This window comes from Rhinoderma darwinii, chromosome 13, assembly GCF_050947455.1.
Source record: "Rhinoderma darwinii isolate aRhiDar2 chromosome 13, aRhiDar2.hap1, whole genome shotgun sequence".
Taxonomy (NCBI): Eukaryota; Metazoa; Chordata; class Amphibia; order Anura; family Rhinodermatidae; genus Rhinoderma; species Rhinoderma darwinii.
In genome coordinates, this window is record NC_134699.1 from 8,723,841 (window position 1) to 8,742,120 (window position 18,280).

General features: G+C 43.8%; 1 protein-coding gene across 10 annotated transcripts in view; it reads left to right on the forward strand.

Annotated features, from left to right (window-relative positions):
* Nucleotides 1-780: 780 nt before the first annotated feature.
* KCNQ2 (potassium voltage-gated channel subfamily Q member 2) overlaps nucleotides 781-18,280 on the forward strand; it is a 65,350-nt gene continuing 47,850 nt past the window's right edge. For 6 of the 10 annotated variants that reach the window (XM_075845892.1, XM_075845888.1, XM_075845893.1 and 3 more), the window contains exon 1: nucleotides 782-1,264. In XM_075845892.1, the coding sequence (XP_075702007.1) occupies nucleotides 963-1,264 (302 nt within the window). In that variant the 5' untranslated portion in view covers nucleotides 782-962. Of the gene's footprint in view, nucleotides 1,265-18,280 lie in introns of all 10 variants that reach the window. The other 4 variants (XM_075845887.1, XM_075845889.1, XM_075845891.1 and 1 more) reach the window with 1 other exon arrangement.

Below are 18,280 nucleotides of genomic sequence, written 5' to 3' on the forward strand. Positions count from 1 at the left end.
TTGCAGCTATAGGTGATGATTGACAACTTGCATGTAGAGAAGGTGATTGACAGTAGCAGCTATAGGTGATGATTGACATATTGCAGCTATAGGTTATGATTGACATATTGCAGCTATAGGTGATGATTGACAACTTGCATTTAGAGAAGGTGATTGACAGCTGCAGCTATAGGTGATGACTGACAGTTGTAGCCATAGGCGGTCATTAATAGGCTGAAGCTATAGGCAATTGTTGACAGCTTGCAGTAGGTGATGGTCGACAGCTTGCAGCTATAGGTGATGGTTGACAGCTTGCAGCTATAGGTGATTATTAAAAGATTGCAGCTATAGGTGATGGTTAATAGCTTGCAGCTATAGGCGATGATTGACAACTTGCAGTTAGAGAAGGTGATTGACAGCTGCAGCTATAGGTGATGATTGACAGCTGTAGCCATAGGCGATGAATTATAGCTTGCAGCTATAGGCGATTATTGACAGCTTGCAGCTATAGGTGATGGTCGACAGCTTGCTGCTATAGGAGATGATTAACAGCTTGCAGCTATAGGTGATGATTGTCAACTTTCATTTAGAGAAGGTGATTGACAGCTTGTAGCTAGAGAGGTGCTGCAGCAGCAATTCTATGTAGTGGGCTTCCTCTAGTGGGGGTGGGGGTGTACATTACTGGGCAGACCTCCTTCTAGTAATACGTCTTGATGTCCTGGCTGTCTATACTGGAGTAGGTACAAAGGGTTAAAAAGGGAGGGGAGCGGCTGCCAGTCTAGGAGGAGCCCGGGCTCCAGAGAGCGGATTGCAGACATTCAGTGTTCATCACTGTGCATTGAGCAGCTGCATTGATCGTACCCCCACCCCCCGATTCAGGAGATGAGCCCCCTACCTGGAAAGACCCCCCCGGTCTGCCCCCCTTCCAGTATGCAGCACCGGTGAGACCCCCCCCCAAAAAAAAAAAGTCTCATTCACTAACCATGGTGCAGAAATCCCGCAATGGGGGGGTCTACCCCGGCCCCACCGGGGAGAAGAAGCTGAAGGTGGGCTTCGTGGGGCTGGATCCGGGGGCACCGGAATGCAGCAGGGACGGGGCTCTTCTTATTGATGGCTCCGATCACAACACAAAGAGAAGCAGCATCCTCAGCAGCAAGAGCCGATCAGCGGTGCCCGGGACCGGGAAGCCCCCGAAACGCAACGCCTTCTACCGCAAACTGCAGAATTTCCTGTACAATGTGCTGGAGAGACCCCGGGGTTGGACCTTCATATACCATGCCTACGTGTGAGTACACAGAGATGGGGAGCAGTCATGGGGTACAACACATCTATAGGGGTGCACTGTCAAAACTGGAGCACATTGATTACTTGGGCACAGTACATTTGTGGGGTACAATTCATCATTGTGGCAGCACTCTGCAATGAGAAATCACTGAATAATAGGGTACCCCATAAATGGGGTAATGACAACTATAGGGTATAGTCAACATTGGAGCAAATCATCAGTGGGGGGGCATTAGTAGACTACAATACATCAAAGGGGGTTCTCTTAACAATGACTATATACTGACTGAGGGGCACTTACAAATGGAGTACAGAAAACAATGGGGTGCAGTTCTTAAATAGGTGAGCAGAAGACATGTAAGGCTAGTCCCTCGGATAAAGGGTAGGTCCTTTTGGATTAGTTTGTCTGATAAAACAACAGAGTGAAAAGTTAGGGTACACTTAATAATTTAGGAGGTATGCCCAACAATGGGGCACATTCAGCAAAGGGGTACATTAGTGATTAACAATTTATGTAGCTGTAAACGTTGGACCCCCAACATAGGACTTATCCTGTACACAGTCGTCACATGGATGAAAATGTAGGGTGAGCAGAAATAGGGTTTATGCAACAGTGGGGTACAGTACAGAACCCTAGCGTCAATACATAAATGATGGGTGCAGTAGTTATGTAAGGCTGGATCCTCAGATATAGGAGTGGTCTTCCAAGAGAAGTGTCTGATTTAAAAATTGGGGTGTATTGGACAACTGAGGGTTAATATTTTGGTAATATATGGGTACAGCAGTTGTATGGTTGGACCAAAAAAATCAAATGTAGGGGGCTATTATACAAGCAGGCTAAGATATATCCTAGAACTATATATATATATATCTGCTTACTATAGGCTTCATCTCTGTGAGTAAAATTTGGGGTTCACTATATAAATATCGCCGCTATAAAATTCTGCATATACTTTGGGGATTCTGTCAGCTCTTACTGTGATATAGGAGATGTGTCTACCTTGGGAGCAGTATGGAAGTCGTTATGTTCCTAGAAAGAGTAGACCATATGGGGTGCGATATTCAGCGGTGTAAAATAGACCTTTTTTTTTTTAAAAAAAACATTCTTGACTTTAATGTTGGGGAACGGCCAATAGACCCCCCAAAGATTCAATTCCTCTGTGAAGTAAAGCTAAGACGGGGTGTTCTACAGAAAATGAGGACACCATGAAACCTATAGATCAGCGGTTACTGGGGTTCAGTAGATGACGAGATTGGGATGTTTGTAAGGTCCTGCAGACACTTGCCCACCCCATATCTTCATAAACCAGATCATCTGGCAGGTTCTATAAAATTCTTATGTATCGATGGTGAGGAACAGTGTTGGTTTATGGGGGATATCAAGTAGCCATTTGTGAGGTTTGGGTACAGAACACAAAGTGGATAAGGAGGAGGCATTATCACGGAGTTCTTGCTTACCATGCATGATGGAGATTTGAGGACCAGGCTATTGACCATAGATGGTTAGGTGTCACCTTAATACATGACTGTGCTCCTACGGGACTCAATAACTGAAGGGGGGTTTGGGATTGCTTTCCATTGCTCATGGCTTAGACCCTCGTGGTAGGGTATTATTGACTTATCCATTAGTTTGAGGACCTTGTCTGGTCCTAGATCTTGTCCTCCATTCAGATTAATGTATGATGATAGCCCATGTTAGTGGTGCTTTCTATGAATTCAGCTCATGAATGGTTCCTTCTTTACTCTACTGTTTAACCCCATATGGGCTGGTTCAGAGTTTGCTCCCCTTCACATCCTCCTTGGCTCGTTTTTCAACATCCTCAATCAGTATGAAGACATATGACATGTTCCTGGAATCTTTGTCGATTCTGTATGTGTTTGTTTTTTTCATACTTTCCATAATAAGTTCTATTATGCAGCACATTGATTATCTATATGTCTCTTCCCTACCACACCCCAACAATGTCTTCCTTAAGTTGGCTAACATAATTCTTCAGCCATCGTTATAGTCCGAGATCCAGTATCAATCTGCCTCCTGCCAAATCCGTCCACCTACAACGTCTGGAGACCTCCTCATCTCACGTTTCTTCTACCGTTGTGGCCCTAACAATGCTTCTGTCCTAATATTCGGTTCTTGCTATGACTTGATCGAAGAACTGATGTTTTTATTAGATTCCCGAGCAATAGAAGAAGAGTAGGAGGCAGTATTGTCTGTGAATTTAGTCCTTCCCAAAATTCGTAGACACAAAAGGGGAGCAGCCTTCCATTCAAAACATCTACGACGTCACAGCTGGATGTCTTCTATGTGTCGAAGAGCACAAAGCATCTTCTAGTGTACACAGTGTTAGGATATATACAGTGCCTGTCCTAGGGGGGAGTCATGTGGAGCCCCCACCGTCTCCCTTTCCATCCGCCAGTAGGTGATAGAACATTTCTTGGCTCGTTCTTGGTATGACCATGGTGCTGGTCTCACTAGGAGATATCCTCACTTTAGGTGACTTTCTGCTTCATGTGGTGGGTTTTTCATAAAAATGGAGCAGAATGGTCTATTAGACCTTAATTCACACACTAATCAATGGAGTTCATTGCAGAACGTCTGCTGGTGTGAAAGCGCCCAGGAAGGTGAGATTTCCTGCTTCTCTTTATAGACCTGAGCTGCTTAGTATCATGTGAAGACTTCAAAGAACCACTGAAGTCGAAATACTCTGATTTTTAATATTAGAATTTTTGGTTATTTTTGCAAAATGGGATGACTTAGGAAAGGCAAAGATACAAAAAAAAATAGTTGGACAGGGACTATATTTTTTAATCTCCCGCTGCTTTATAGCGCCAACGAATTCTGCAGTGCTATACAGAGATGGTCCTCTTTCACATCAGTCCCTGTCCCCCATGGGGCTCGTAATTTAATTATCCCATCTCAGACACACATGCGCTAGGGCCAGTTTATTAACCTATTAGTATGATTTTTGATTGTGAGAGGTAATCCAGGGAGAACATACAAACTCTATGCAGTTGTTGCCCTTGGTCAGACTTGAATCCAGGACCACAGTGCTGCCAGGCCATCTTGCTAACATAGTAAAGTGTTAACGCTAGCCATTGGTGCACAGATAATTCAGCTAACTCGACCTAAAGTAAATGCCCATGGCCAGATAGCAGAGGGACCCCCGTGCAAAAAAAGTGCGTATGGACCACTTGCTCTCGAATACCTCAGAATATAGCACCCCCTTACGTCTTTCTAAAAACTAGTAATTTTGAGCCAGGATACCCATTAGCTCAGTCCCTAATAGACGGTAGGAAGCTGCTTTTAGAATGGTCCCCTCCCCTACTATGTCATGTCCTTTCCATGGCCATTATCTGGTTAGAAAAGAATTACCCTCCGACCAATGGAGGCTAAATACAAAAAGAAAATGTATTAGGTATAGTTTTTTGGTCTTTGCTCATAGATATCTCCAGAGGTTTATATAAGTGAGGGTCAAGAACAACGGCACCCCAACTGGGTTGTAAGTGTCTTGCACCTTTGGCTTTTAGCTTGGATATCGAAAGATCTTTGGGAGGATCATTCTGCCCAAACTATAAAAAAGAGGGAGGAACGAGCCCTTCCGTTCAGGGATGGGGTCTTATGGTGGTGGTGGAAACCATCAACAGGACAAGTTCCACTCTACAAAAGCCCCTGATATTGATGACCATAAATATGCCAGAATGTCCACTCCATCAGAAGTATATCTGACCATTAATGCCTTCATGAATGTTCCACCTGCAGCATCAGGATCCTCAAAATGCGGAGAGGAAGAAGTGTTAAGTCTTCTACATGGACAAACAATGTTCACCAAGTTTTCTAGGGTCTTGAGGCATCGTTACATGTTCTGTTCTGTGTGCATATGGGTTAAGCCATTAAAATGGTCTCCATCTTTTTTTGGACAACCCTTTTAGATTGTTCAGACTTTCCTACTGGGTGGTTTCTTACTGCTTAGAGCTCCCCCTGATTCAACTAGCTGGAAAGGAAAATCTTGGTATGGTGCCCATTGTGTCTTCTTTTCAGTGGCCACTTATTGGTCCACCAGTGCCAACTTTTGACAAGTAGCAGTAGCCATTCAAAGAATTTGGGAATGGTTGTCACATAGGGTTCGTGGACCCACTGGGCCGTACCGCCTTGGCGGTATGGCAGCTGGCCAACAGGGTGCAGGTCAGAGTCTATAGTTTTATATAGGGTACCTGTGGCAGCTCGGACAGTAGCAAGGCAGGCCCGGCAGGAACTAGGCAGCAGGTAGACGTTAGGCGTGGAGAAGCAGGACAGGTGTGGTATACAGCACAGCACGGCTACAGCTCAGCACGGCACTAGATCAGGAAACACTGGGAGCAGGAAACACTAGGGGACCATTTGCAAGACCGACTAGGAATACAACAACAAAGCTCAGGCGTGGGAAGATGGGGCTGGGACCTTCTTATAGCCCAGGGAGCTCTGGACCAATTCGCTCAATCAGCAACATGCTTGCGCTCTGGCTTCTCAAGTCTGGACTGAGCTCGTGAGCGCACCCTGGTGGTCACTGTGGAGCAGGACGGCCGTATGTGCAGACATCTCTTGAGAGAAGGGCGTCGACTGGATGGAAGGAGTTCGTGGTCAGCGACCACGGACGTTACAATGGTGGTCCTGTGATTTCTGTTGGCCGATTCATACCAGTTGCTGTCCCAATAGAAATCAATGGGGAGGTATCCATGCTTGCATGTGACCCTCTGCATTGTAGTCTTTGGGATTTAAGGCGAGACGCGAGTATTGCTTACTCTGCTTTTTCTGAAATTCCCATAGACCTCCATTGACTTCTATGGTCAGAGTGACCAGTGTGAATTGGGAAATGGGGATCACTGGATCACCTTCTCCTGAAAGGTGAGGGTTCTTAAAGGTGGGACCCACACATATCTGGCATTTATGGCATATCCTGTGGTTCATATGATGACCACCACATAAGGCAGAAAGGAGCCCGGTCTGGTTTTTCACCTGCCGTTTCTGGACTCCTGAATGGCAAATTTGCCTACTAATAGAGAAATGCATATCCCACTCCCACAAGAGCAGATGTCTTAGATAGGAGCTTAAAGCTGCAGAAACATGTTACCTTATGGGGTGGGTCATGATTAACTGATTTGTAGAGCTGGTGGGGAGTCCTGCAGGGTGTTGAATGGCATACAGGAACATACAGCACTCCAAGTGCAGAGATAGCCAAGTTTATGTAATTAGAATGTATATGTTAGTAATAGCTGCATTCACAATTCTGCAGGCTTCAGAGCTGAAATCCGCTGGGTGGTCTGCACAGAGATTGCTTTTGTCTTTACACTAGACACTGTACAGTAATCTGATGTTGGAAGAAACTAACTACCCCCTCTATTACTGGAGCTTAGCTAAGCTTTTAGTGTGGAGTCTGGCAAAAAGCTTGCTGACTGTTTCCTTTGATAACTAGAAGAATAGTCCGTGCAGCTCTGGAGTATAATACAGGATGTAACTCCGGATCAGTGCAGAATAAGTAATGTATGTACATAGTGACTCCACCAGCAGAATAGTGCGTGCAGCTCTGGAGTATAATACAAGATGTAACTCAGAATCAGTACAGGATAAGTAATGTAATGTATGTACACAGTGACTCCACCAGCAGAATAGTGAGTGCAGCTCTGGAGTATAATACAGGATGTAACTCAGGATCAGTACAGGATAAGTAATGTAATGTACACAGTGAGTCCACCAGCAGAATAGTGAGTGCAGCTCTGGAGTATAATACAGGATGTAACTCAGGATCAGTACAGGATAAGTAATGTAATGTATGTACACAGTGACTCCACCAGCAGAATAGTGAGTGCAGCCCTGGAGTATAATACAGGATATAACTCAGGATCAGTACAGGATAAGTAATGTAATGTACACAGTGACTCCACCAGCAGAATAGTGAGTGCAGCTCTGGAGTATAATATAGGATGTAACTCAGGATCAGTACAGGATAAGTAATGTAATGTATGTACACAGTGACCCCACTTGCAGAATAGTGAGCGCAGCTCTGGAGTATAATATAGGAATTCTTATACATTGGCCAAATCAGTCGGGCCGGTCTATGGTTCCCATCCACAGAACTACGATTATCTCTCCCAAGGCATTCTGGGAATTGATGAATCTGGCGGATTCATTCCTTCATCTGTAGTTCTCGCCAAACATGGTGACGCATTATTTAATAAACCAGTTCCCTCGAGAATTCACTCTATTCATCGACACAGTTTTATAACCGGATTCATCCGTATCAAGCCTTTTAGGCCGGGTTCCCACGTAGCGTGAACACTGCAGAATTTCTGCAATGAAATTCTATGCTGAAATTCCGCAGCATTTACAGTAGCAGTAAATTGAATGAGATTTTGCGTATCTCCGCCACAGGATGTAGAAAAAAATGCTGAAGAGTAGTGCAGAAAGCGTTCTGCGGTGCGGTTCTCAAGTTCGCAGTATGTGAATTTATGCTGCAGGTTCTGTGCGGAGATGCTGCGAGTTTGACCCATAGACTTCAATGAGGAGTATAAATTCTGTAGTGTACAATGTTTACGCAGCGAAAACTGCTGGAAATGCGCAGGTGCACATATACTTTGCTATAATCAATGTTTAACTCTAAATCTGCAGGTAAAACTGCTGCGAAACCCCCCCCCTCCCCCCACTATTTGCTTGCGGGTTTTTGTGACTGAATTACCTGCGTTTTTTTTTTAGATTCTGCTGCAGATTTTGTTGCAGAAATTCTGCAGCGTATCCAGTGTGTGGGAACATGATCTTGGGGTCAATTCACACTGAGGGAAAAAAATCTGCTTCAAAATTCCTTCAGGATTTTTAGGCCGGTTTTAAAATGCCAGCGTTGTTTGACTCTTTTTTTAGACGCGTTTTTCTTGGCTTTTCTTTAAATGAAGCAAATGGGGGAAAAAAAATCAAACACTTCAAACAAGCGGCGCGTTTTTTTTTCTGCCTCCCATTGCTTTCAATGCAGTTCCAGAAACGGAAAACGCTCGAAGATGAGGCATGCCGCTTTTCCCCACAAGCGGTCAAAAACCACCTCTGCCTCATTAAAAATCAATGAGGGGAGATTTGGGGCATTTTGGCGCTAATTCTGACGCGGTTTCCGCAGTTTTCACCAGAAAACGGTGTGAACTGGTCCTTAGGCCCCATGCAAACGAACGTAAAAACGCCTGTAATCACGGGCCTTAATTACGGGCCCATAGACTTCTATTGGCCACGGGTACCTACCCGTATGTTTACGGGAAGGTGCCCAGCCCGTTAAAAAAATATAGAACATGTCCTATTTTAGGCCGTAATTACGGCACGGGCACATGGACTGCCGCGTCATCCAGGGAGGTCGGGCTGGATGTCAAGAGAGGGACGCGTCACCAAGACAACGGCCGGGTAAGTATGAATTTCTTTTACTTTTATTACGGAAAGGGCTGCCCCTTCTCTCTATCCTGCACTGATAGAGAGAAGGGGCTGCCGATTTAGTGCGTTGCAATTTTGCAGCGAAAACGTGCCCGTAAATACGGGTGGAATACTGGTGATACCGGGTCCGTAAATACTGGTGCAATACGGGTCGAATACGTGTGACCAAGGACCCGTATTAACGCCAGTATTTACGGGAGGAAAAAAATACATTCGTGAGCATGAGGCCTTACTCTTTCATTTGTGGAGATTATACAGTTTTCTGATATACATGGATTATAAATTCTCCTCACATACCTTCCTTATACCCGTGTAGTAGCCCCGGTCTCCTCACCGTACAATGGTAGAGCCCACGCATTGGTCCTGTGTAATACATCCATGAGCTAACCGAATAGGACTAAACATGGCGGCAGTCATGTGACCCCCTAGCATTCTGTAAGCAGCAGGGTTCCATGACAGACTTGTTGGGGACGCGGGCGAAGTGAATAGGACTAATGGTGGAATAATAATGAACAACTACTTCACTGTGCACGTTTTTACGGTCCTTAAACGATTTGTAAAATGCTGCCTGTCTCTAGGGGATGTTGTTAATAAAGTTGTGTTTAAAAAAAAAAAAAAAAAACACCCCAGAGGAGACAATGTATCAGCTGCTCCTCACAGACTGACCGACATGATGGAATGTTGCTGCAGGTAGGAATACTTTATAACTTCTGCTCCTCAATACCCTATTATTAACCTGTTCTATACCTGGACAGTGTTACCTGAATGGCAGGAGGTCACTTGACGTGAGTCACATGACTGCCGCCATCTTTAGTCCATTCAGTTATCCTATGGACTATACCATTTTTCACTTTTTTTTAATTTTTATGCTAAGGCGACTACACTGGAATAGGAAAGTTATATAAGCAGAATTTCACATATATTACAAAACTGTATAATATACTATTCTGTAAATGAAGACAAAAATAAAAAGTGGACAACCCCTTTAAGAAGCTATCCATGAGATATTGCACTTTGTATTCATATTTGTTATGCACTGGGAACAAAGGGTTGTTCCCCGTTATCAGCCATTTCAGTCAGAAGGGGTAGGGGTGATTGGAGAGGAAGCGTGGTGTGCAAAGAAAAGTATCTTCCCCCTTCCACCATGTCCTAGTTTATGTTCCACGGTTTGAAGGGGTTGTCCACGCCACGTGTACGGTACACGCCGGCAGGAAGCGGTTTGTTGGGCTCCTCACGTTCAGCAGCAAATTTGTGGTTATAGGTGAATTTTTTTTTTTTTTCCCTGACTAAAACCATAGCCGCTGTGTGTTAGTCAAAGGTACAGTTCACATACAATTTTTTGGCATAGAAACCGAGCCTGAATCCACACCAAAAAATGGCACAAAAAAAAAAACACGGCAAAAGACACCTGAGGAATTTTCAGGCAGTTTTTTTTTTCTGCCTGACAAAACTCTGCCAAAGGGAGAAAATTACCGGTGACTACTTTTTTTCCCTCCATGTCACAGGAAGGCACATTGCCAACTAGAGCCGCTCTACAGTGTGAGGAACTCTGCAAACAACCCCCTAGATCTCACCATCGTGGCCCCCCGTGATTGTGACCTGTAGAAAGATAATTGGTTACATATAAAGTTGTTTCTTTTTTTTTTTTAAATCAAATATTTGTCTACCGTTTTGCGTACATAGCTTCAATGCAAACCTCTGTGTCTCCATGGTTACAGACCACAAACAAACCCTGTGTAGTCTGATCCTGCAGTCTTGTGTTATGTTACACCCTCTACTCACTATTCTACAGACCGTAGAGGAGGCAGAGGGAATGGAAGGGGAAGTCGGCCTCGAAACCATCACTTAAGGAACAAGCAAAGCAAGCGAGCGTTTCTTCTTCTGTCTTCGTTGTTTATCAAATGGTCGTGAGTGCTGCATAGTGGTCAGGAGAACTCCGCAGTTAGGAGACTCGTAGTCTGCTGGTCATTAGAGAAGCTTCGTTTGTCCTTGCAGATAAAACACACGCATTCCTTAATGAAAAGTTCTGCAACTTTCTAACATACTTTGTGTATCCATTCCTCATCGATTTCAAGATCTCTGCTGTCAGCCAATAGAAACATTCTTGTTTAAATGGATATTAATGAAACCTGCTCAAATTTGGTGATTGGAGAGGAAGCCTCAGAATGTAAAAAATGTTTTCAATTCACTGACAGCAAGCAGAAATGCCCGATAAATAGATGTACAAACTTTATTAAAAAACGACAGAACATTTAATTGTACAGTGATTTTTTACATACAGACGGAAAACGCCTTTAAATATAAATGAATGGAAAAGTTGTGCGACCTTTGTAATGTCCAGTCGCGCCAAAGTCAGATAAAGCCTTACCAATTGTCTTAATATACTCTGATTTATCCCCCGTTCTTATCTTTGTGGGAATCCGTTGCCATTTATCAGTTATTTTGATCCATAAATTATTCTCAAGCCATTGTGTGTATATATACAATTCTGCTCTGCTGAAATACTCTGTGACTCTGTACAATTTAAAGGGGATGTCTAATTTTTTTTTTTTTTTCTGTCTTTTAGCAAGACATTATCAAAAGAGCTTTTGGATTCGCTAAAGTATCTGGGGTTTGTGTTTTGCGAGTGGCTTCGAAAAGCTGGATGATACTGTAATGGCGGCCATATTGGTTGTTACCCAGCTTTCCCAGAAACAGATAGAAATGTCGTTCTGCGATTTCATATTTGTAACAGAAAAGGCATAACTGACAAAATTTGTATTTCTGGACATAAAGGGGCGGGGCTTGTGCACATTTACATAAAATGGGCATAATTAGCAATGTTGGGGGCATGCCTAGTCTGAGTAGGCGGGGCTTAAAATGGCCTGCAATGTTTGGATTCAAATGTTGGTAGGTATGGAAAAGGTTGAATCACGGAATGGCATTTACAGGGGATTACTTTAAATTTTCAAATGAGTATAGTAATCCCCTACCCCTCTGTGCCCCCCAAAGCGCTTCATCGAGATTAAACACTGTAACCATTACAAAAGCCAAGTGCAGAACTCCCCCGTAATCTGTCTGTATTAAACTCCAGACATCCCCCGATTTTCCTCCTATTGATTTCTCATTTTCTTTATAACTAGATTACAGCAAGCAGAGGACTGTTACTCAGCGGTTGCAAATGAACTCGAGTGCCAGGCTCCTGCGCCATACTTATTTAATAAGCGCTGGCATTAAATCTGTGATAATTTGTCATTCCAGAGAGAGAGGTGCAAATGTGACTGCGAATACGTCAGTGGCACAAAATATGGCGCCGAGGGTCAGGTGTCGGGGGAGGTGCTGGGTTAGGGCACTAGATTGCATGCTGTAATTTCCCGGATGTGGACCGCGATGCCCTGATAAAAGGCCTCCGAGGTGACTATATTTCATGCTACAAGCCAAGCACTTGCGCTCCTGGTCCTGACTATGGATTTTCTAGTCCCTGGGGTGATGCATTAGATCAGGAGACGGGCTGGTGTATTTTGTAGGATTTTCAGCTTCCCGGTGGGTTAGTTGTGATGGTATCATGTAATATTATAGGGCACTCATCATAACTTGAGTCACCCTTGTGGCTAAAAACCATATTCAGCGATTTCTTATTTAAATCTGGTCTTGGGAAAGCTGGGTGACAACCAATATGGCTTCCATTTCCGCACCCACAGGGATAGCCACCCATCTTTCCGAAAGTCCTGAACTGAAGATCTAGTATGGAGAAGACGGTATACTCCGGAATGGTGGCTATATGAGTGGGTTCCTTTCACAGGTGAAACGTGAAGCTCCTGGGTCCAGGCTCCCCCCACTACTATGTAGTCCTCTATACTGGTGTTTTCTTAGGCGCAGGAGGGGCCCTTTTAGTGCCCAGTGTGACGATCACAGCTCCCCCTAGAGTTACGGAGGATCCTTCCCTGCACATTGTAATGTCTCTTTGTATTTGTAGTTACAGTATGGTTTCTACATGGTAACAGCTGCTGAATGAGATCTCCATGATCCATTTTTTCCCCTGACAATAATTGTCAGACTCCACCCCCTTCTCATTTCTGAATAGGTATCAGTTGGCAGGTGCACACAGTCATGTGACTAGTAAGCTCCACCTGGTGGTGGAAATGGAGAAAATTTCAGTTGGCAATGACACATCATTGGGAGAAATAAGGTAATAATGTGACGTCTGATCATAACTGGGGTCCTTCAGAGGTCATCAATGTGACCTTGGGTTGTACGAGTCTTGGGGGGGGCGGTGAGACAGTAGTAAGGTGAGCCGTGTGGAAAATATGATTAGTGGGCACCACACTGGTTTCATACGCTGAGATAATCTCCCTCCACTCTATGTCCATGCTCCAATCTGGTCTAGAGCCAAGATATTTTGTTCTAGGTCATCTTTCCTCAGTGGTCTAGAACTTTTATCCTGTCTCTTGTTCTAGGCTCTTCAAGTTGTTCCATTCTTTAGGATCTTCATCCTGTTCCATGTCTGGTTTCTTTATTGCTTTAGGATCTTCATCCTGTTCCATGTCTGGTTTCTTCAATGGTTTAGGATCTTCATCCTGTTCCATGTCTGGTTTCTTCAATGGTTTAGGATCTTCATCCTGTTCCATGTCTAGTTTATTCAATGCTTTAGGATCTTGATCCTTTTCCATGTCTGGTTTCTTCAATGGTTTAGGATCATCATTCTGTTCCATATCTGGTTTCTTTATTGCTTTGGGATCTTCATCCTGTTCCATGTCTGGTTTCTTCAATGGTCTAGGATCTACATCCTGTCTCATGTTGGTCTTCAAAGCACTAGAATCTTCATCCCATTCCACACCATGCCTTCTCCGTGATTGACACTTCATCCTTTTTCATGATCGGCTTCTACAAGTGTCTGGATATTTTCTTTTGCTGTTTGGTCTCCGGCTGGTTTGACTTTTTTGTGTAGAAACAATGCCACCCTCCCCTCCTTTTTCTCATGTTCTTGTGGTGGCCTCTGGATTGTTGTCTGTTCCTCGCAGAGGTCTTTAGAGCTGATTTAAGGTTGTAGATTGGAGTATAGAGACGTAGCAATGTCAGGTCCGTATATCAGGGAACATCTAATTTGCAATTTTCATGCTAGATGAGTTTATTAAGATGCTGGTTGTCTGACTCCAGGAATACAATAACTTAGAATATAGAGCCGTTAATAAGCCGTACCATAACTGGAAGCCACAATCGGAGTACGGTTACCTGACAAAGAAATCCCCAATTTTTTTTGGGGATGTGATTATAAAAATGTTCCGGGAGGAAGACCGGAGTAATCACCCTAGGACTCTCCTTCTATACTCCGTGATCTTAAAGGTGTTTTCCAAGATTTTGTTTCCAGAAACAGTGCCACTTTTGTCCATAGGCTGTGTATGGTATTGCAGTTCAGAACCCTAGAAGAAGCTAACTCACGTCAACAAAATGCGTGTCGGGACAAAGCCGGCCGTAGGTTAGAGACAGCACAATCGAGTGAGAGTTCAACAATGCTCATAACTTTGAACCATACTTACCCCGCGAGGTAAATATATTACGCGAAAAAGAACTGCATGTAACTTCTTGAGCTGTTTTTCATTGACTCAATAGAAAAACGGCATCAAAAACAGCCGTGAAAAACGCGAGTTTGCTTCCCTTGAAAACAGCTCCGTATTTTCAGACTTTTTTAGTAAGTGTGTGAACATACCCTAACACATGAATGCTGGTAATGTTCAAGCTTCAATATAAAGAGCAACAATTTTTTTCCAACATTAAAGGAGCACTCTACTTTTTATTTTTTTATTGTACCCTCCATTTGTACATTGGTATTTCATGGAGGTGCTGTGTGCAAAAATACTTTCCGATCCCCGCATCTTGTCTTTTTCGGGTCCAGCGCCACTCACGTGATCTTCCCTCTGACTTGTATACCGAAACATTCCTATGGGAGCCAGAACGAGGCTCCATAGGGATGCACTAAGAGTCTGACTTCCGGTTTTCTGAACAGCAGCGATTCCAGACCAGGTCAGAATGAAGATCACGTGAGCGGCGCTGCATCCCAAAAAGACAAGATGCGGGGATCGGTAAGTATTTTTACACACGGCACCTCCATGAAACACCAATGTACAAATGCAGGGTTCAAAAAATAAATAAAGTGGAGTTCTTCTTTAAGATACAAGTGTGTGCTCTAAAGTTTACATTCACATTGTATCTTCTGAAGGAAGTCTGAATTGAGTTTATACTGGTGTTTTGCCAGTATCTATCACAGTATTTGTTCTAGCAGCACTTTAATTTGCTGTTGGAGCACCCAGGTAAAACGGCACGTTTTTTGCGCGCGCAAAACGCACACTCTCGTGTAAATCCGGCTTTATAGGAACTTCCATAAGGGACCCTATCCTTATATGGTAATCCATAATTACTATAGCCGGTCTTTTATTAGATCGAGTATCCAAAACTTCTTGCCCTCTTTTCTCTTTTCCACATCCCCTTTCCCTTATTTAATCTCTACTATTGGTAGTGTACATCATGGCAATATAATGAAACAATAAGTTTAAAGATCCCAAAGAGGTGTTTCTTATTACTATTGCAGTTCAGGACCATTCACTCGAATACTGCAATACCAGACTCCACCTGAGAACAAGAGTGGCGCTGTTTTTAGAAACCATCCTAGACAACCCCTTTGAGCTGCTTATACCTAGTAGATAGAAGACCTATGGAGAATGGATTACCAATCATATACCAGATTGTAAGTGGGGGCAACAATCTAAAACATATGAAGTTTGGGGTAAAAAAAAATAATGAACAATGGCCATACACAAAAGTTGAAGTTTAACAACTTCTCTCTAATGTTTAGAGGAACCTTTAGGGTCATGATTTAAAGTCTTTTTTTTTTTTTTTTTTTTTTTTTTTTTTTTTTTTTTAAATTCCTCATAATTTTTAGGATTTCTGCTTGCTGTCAGTGAATGGGAAAAGTCTTGTTTGCATTGAGAGGCTGAATACCTGTACAGATATATTACTTCTCATAGCTGAGTGTTTGTTCCAATTGTAACCTGTCTAGGCAATCTCTGTGAGGTAAAGCCTCTGATCTCCAGACTGTTATATTTTACCTGTACTGATACAATGTAGCAAACAGGTCAGGAGAGAGATTTGTGCTGTAATATATTTTACGCAGAGTATTAACTATACTGTAACAAGCTCATCTGCTGTGTGAGCAGGACTGGTTTTCAACCTTTGCATGTAAAGTAGGAATGTTTCCATTCAGTGACAGCTGTAACATTTGTGCCGCTGGTGTATTAGGGTATGTTCACACACACTAATTACGGACGTAATGGACGCCGCGAAAACGCCTGCACTTGCAAAAACGTCTGAAATTCAGGAACTATTTTCGCCTGAAAACTGCTCCGTAATTTCAGACGTATCTTACGTCTGCGTGTGAACATACCCTGAAGCTTGCAGAGGATTGTCTAAACTGGATACAATTGTAACAAACCCTCAGCTGTAAGACGTTTTAGATCTTTACAGATTTTCAGCCTCTGCTGAATGTTCACACTCGCGGACAGCAAGCGGAGGTCTTGAAAATGTTGAAAAATTGTGTATAATAACTCATTTGAATCCTTTTAGCAAATATTTGTCGCATTTAGTGTTCCGTGAACTATTGTCTCTGCTGCTGGTGGGAAGTTTGCCCCAGCAGTGAACGAGTTAACCCCGAGGTTTCAGTCGATCTGCCTGCCATGGATGGAGGAAAGCGTCCAGTCAGCAGAAATGGAGCTGGATCCGGCTCCTCCTGATGCTGCCGGGTCCCAGTTTCATCGGTTAAAAGCTTTAAATAAATGAAATGCGGTTTTATTGCAGCTGATTTGTTTCTCCTCCACAATTGTGTCCAATTCCCAACATAATGCCCATGTGGGCAGTGCCAGCCAGCAAGCCACCAGCTGTGCCTCATGCCGCCCTGGGAACTAGTGAATTATCATGCTAAATATCAGCTCACAGTATCCAGTTATTATGGCGGTCGTGTATGGTGCAAGCAAGTACGAGAGGCCGTGACCCAGTAGGCAAGAACAAGCTCATACAACATGTATAATATACAAAGGTAGCAGAGCTGAGTTTGTCAGATGCAGCTGAATTAAGATTTTCCAGACACAGCAGAGCTGTGTTTCTGCCCGATATAACAGCTGGCTTCATGCTCTATGCAGCAGTGCTGAGTTTTTATATTAGATGCAGCTGAGCTGAGTTTCTTCCCAACCTACCGTAGGTTCTTCTTGACGCAGCAGACCTAGACACGGCAAAGCTGCGTTTGTCACCTGTGTTATCTAAGCTTTTACATAGGACTGCCCATATGTTTCCAAAGGAGTAAATTACAAATTCAGCTCTGCTACGTCAGACGTTTCTTAACGCCGCCATGTAGGGATTCTGGGTAATGGTTTGATGCCTGGATTGATTTCCTGACTGGCAGCTCCTGTCTCTGGTCATTTGGCGTCTCCGACCATTGTGCCGGGATCATTAATATAATATTTTCCGCACTCTGGCACCAGTGATTCTGCAGTCGTCCGAGAATGACCTGGGGAGGGGGTGATGGAAAAAAGGGATAGGGGCATCGCATAATATGAGGATGGTATTCGCTGGCGCAGACCTGTCACGAGATAGAAGCAGACGAAAATTGTACTCTGAGGTTTCTTTTGAATTAAATGTGGGCAGACACGTGCCCATGGGCATGAGTCAAGGTCTTCTCCAGAAATCCTGCAGTGAATGGGCAAGACATGTGGAACACAAAATTAGAAAGCGTCAGAGCTTTTCATTATAAGACTGGACAACCCATTTAAGTTAATGCACCACGCGATCAGCCCCTCACTGTTTATCCTGCACTTTCTGGTTCATGAATAGAATTCCAGAACTTGAGTGAAGACTGACACACCGTTGTTAAAAAAAAACAAAAACTAAGAAAGCAACACTTGTTTTTTTTGTCAGGTAATTCTGGATGAAATTGCGGACCCATTCATTTCTATAGGTCATGGACACCTTTCCATACATTTACGGATGTTTTTCCGGGCCGTAAAAATGATCCACAATATATAGAACATGTCATATTCCTGTCCGCAATTACGGACGGCTACCGAAGTGTATCCGTATTTGCGGACAGTAAAATCCTTAGTCGTGTGTATAAGGCCCCATGCACACGACTGCGCCCGTAATCACAGCCCACGATTGCGGGCACGGCTGGCCGTTGACGGCCGCCCGCATTTTCGGGCCGTGCTCCCATACAAAGTATAGGAGCACGACCCGTAAAATACGAAAAATAGGACATGCTCCATAATTCCCGACACGGTTCTACGGCAAGGACACCCATCGGTAGCGCTACGGAAATGTGTCCGTAACCAATAGAACCGAATGGGTCCGCGGTCTTATGGTCGTGTCCATGGGGCGTAAGGCCTAATGTTTTTTACTGTCCGCAAATACGGATCTGTAGTCATCCGTATATCTGGCACGCTGTCTGCAAAGACGGTCCGTAGTGCATCCGTATTTACGGATCCGCAAAAAAAAGGGAGGCTACAAATGAGGTCACCAACATGTCCCAACCCCTTGAAAAAGTCACATGATCGCTCATGT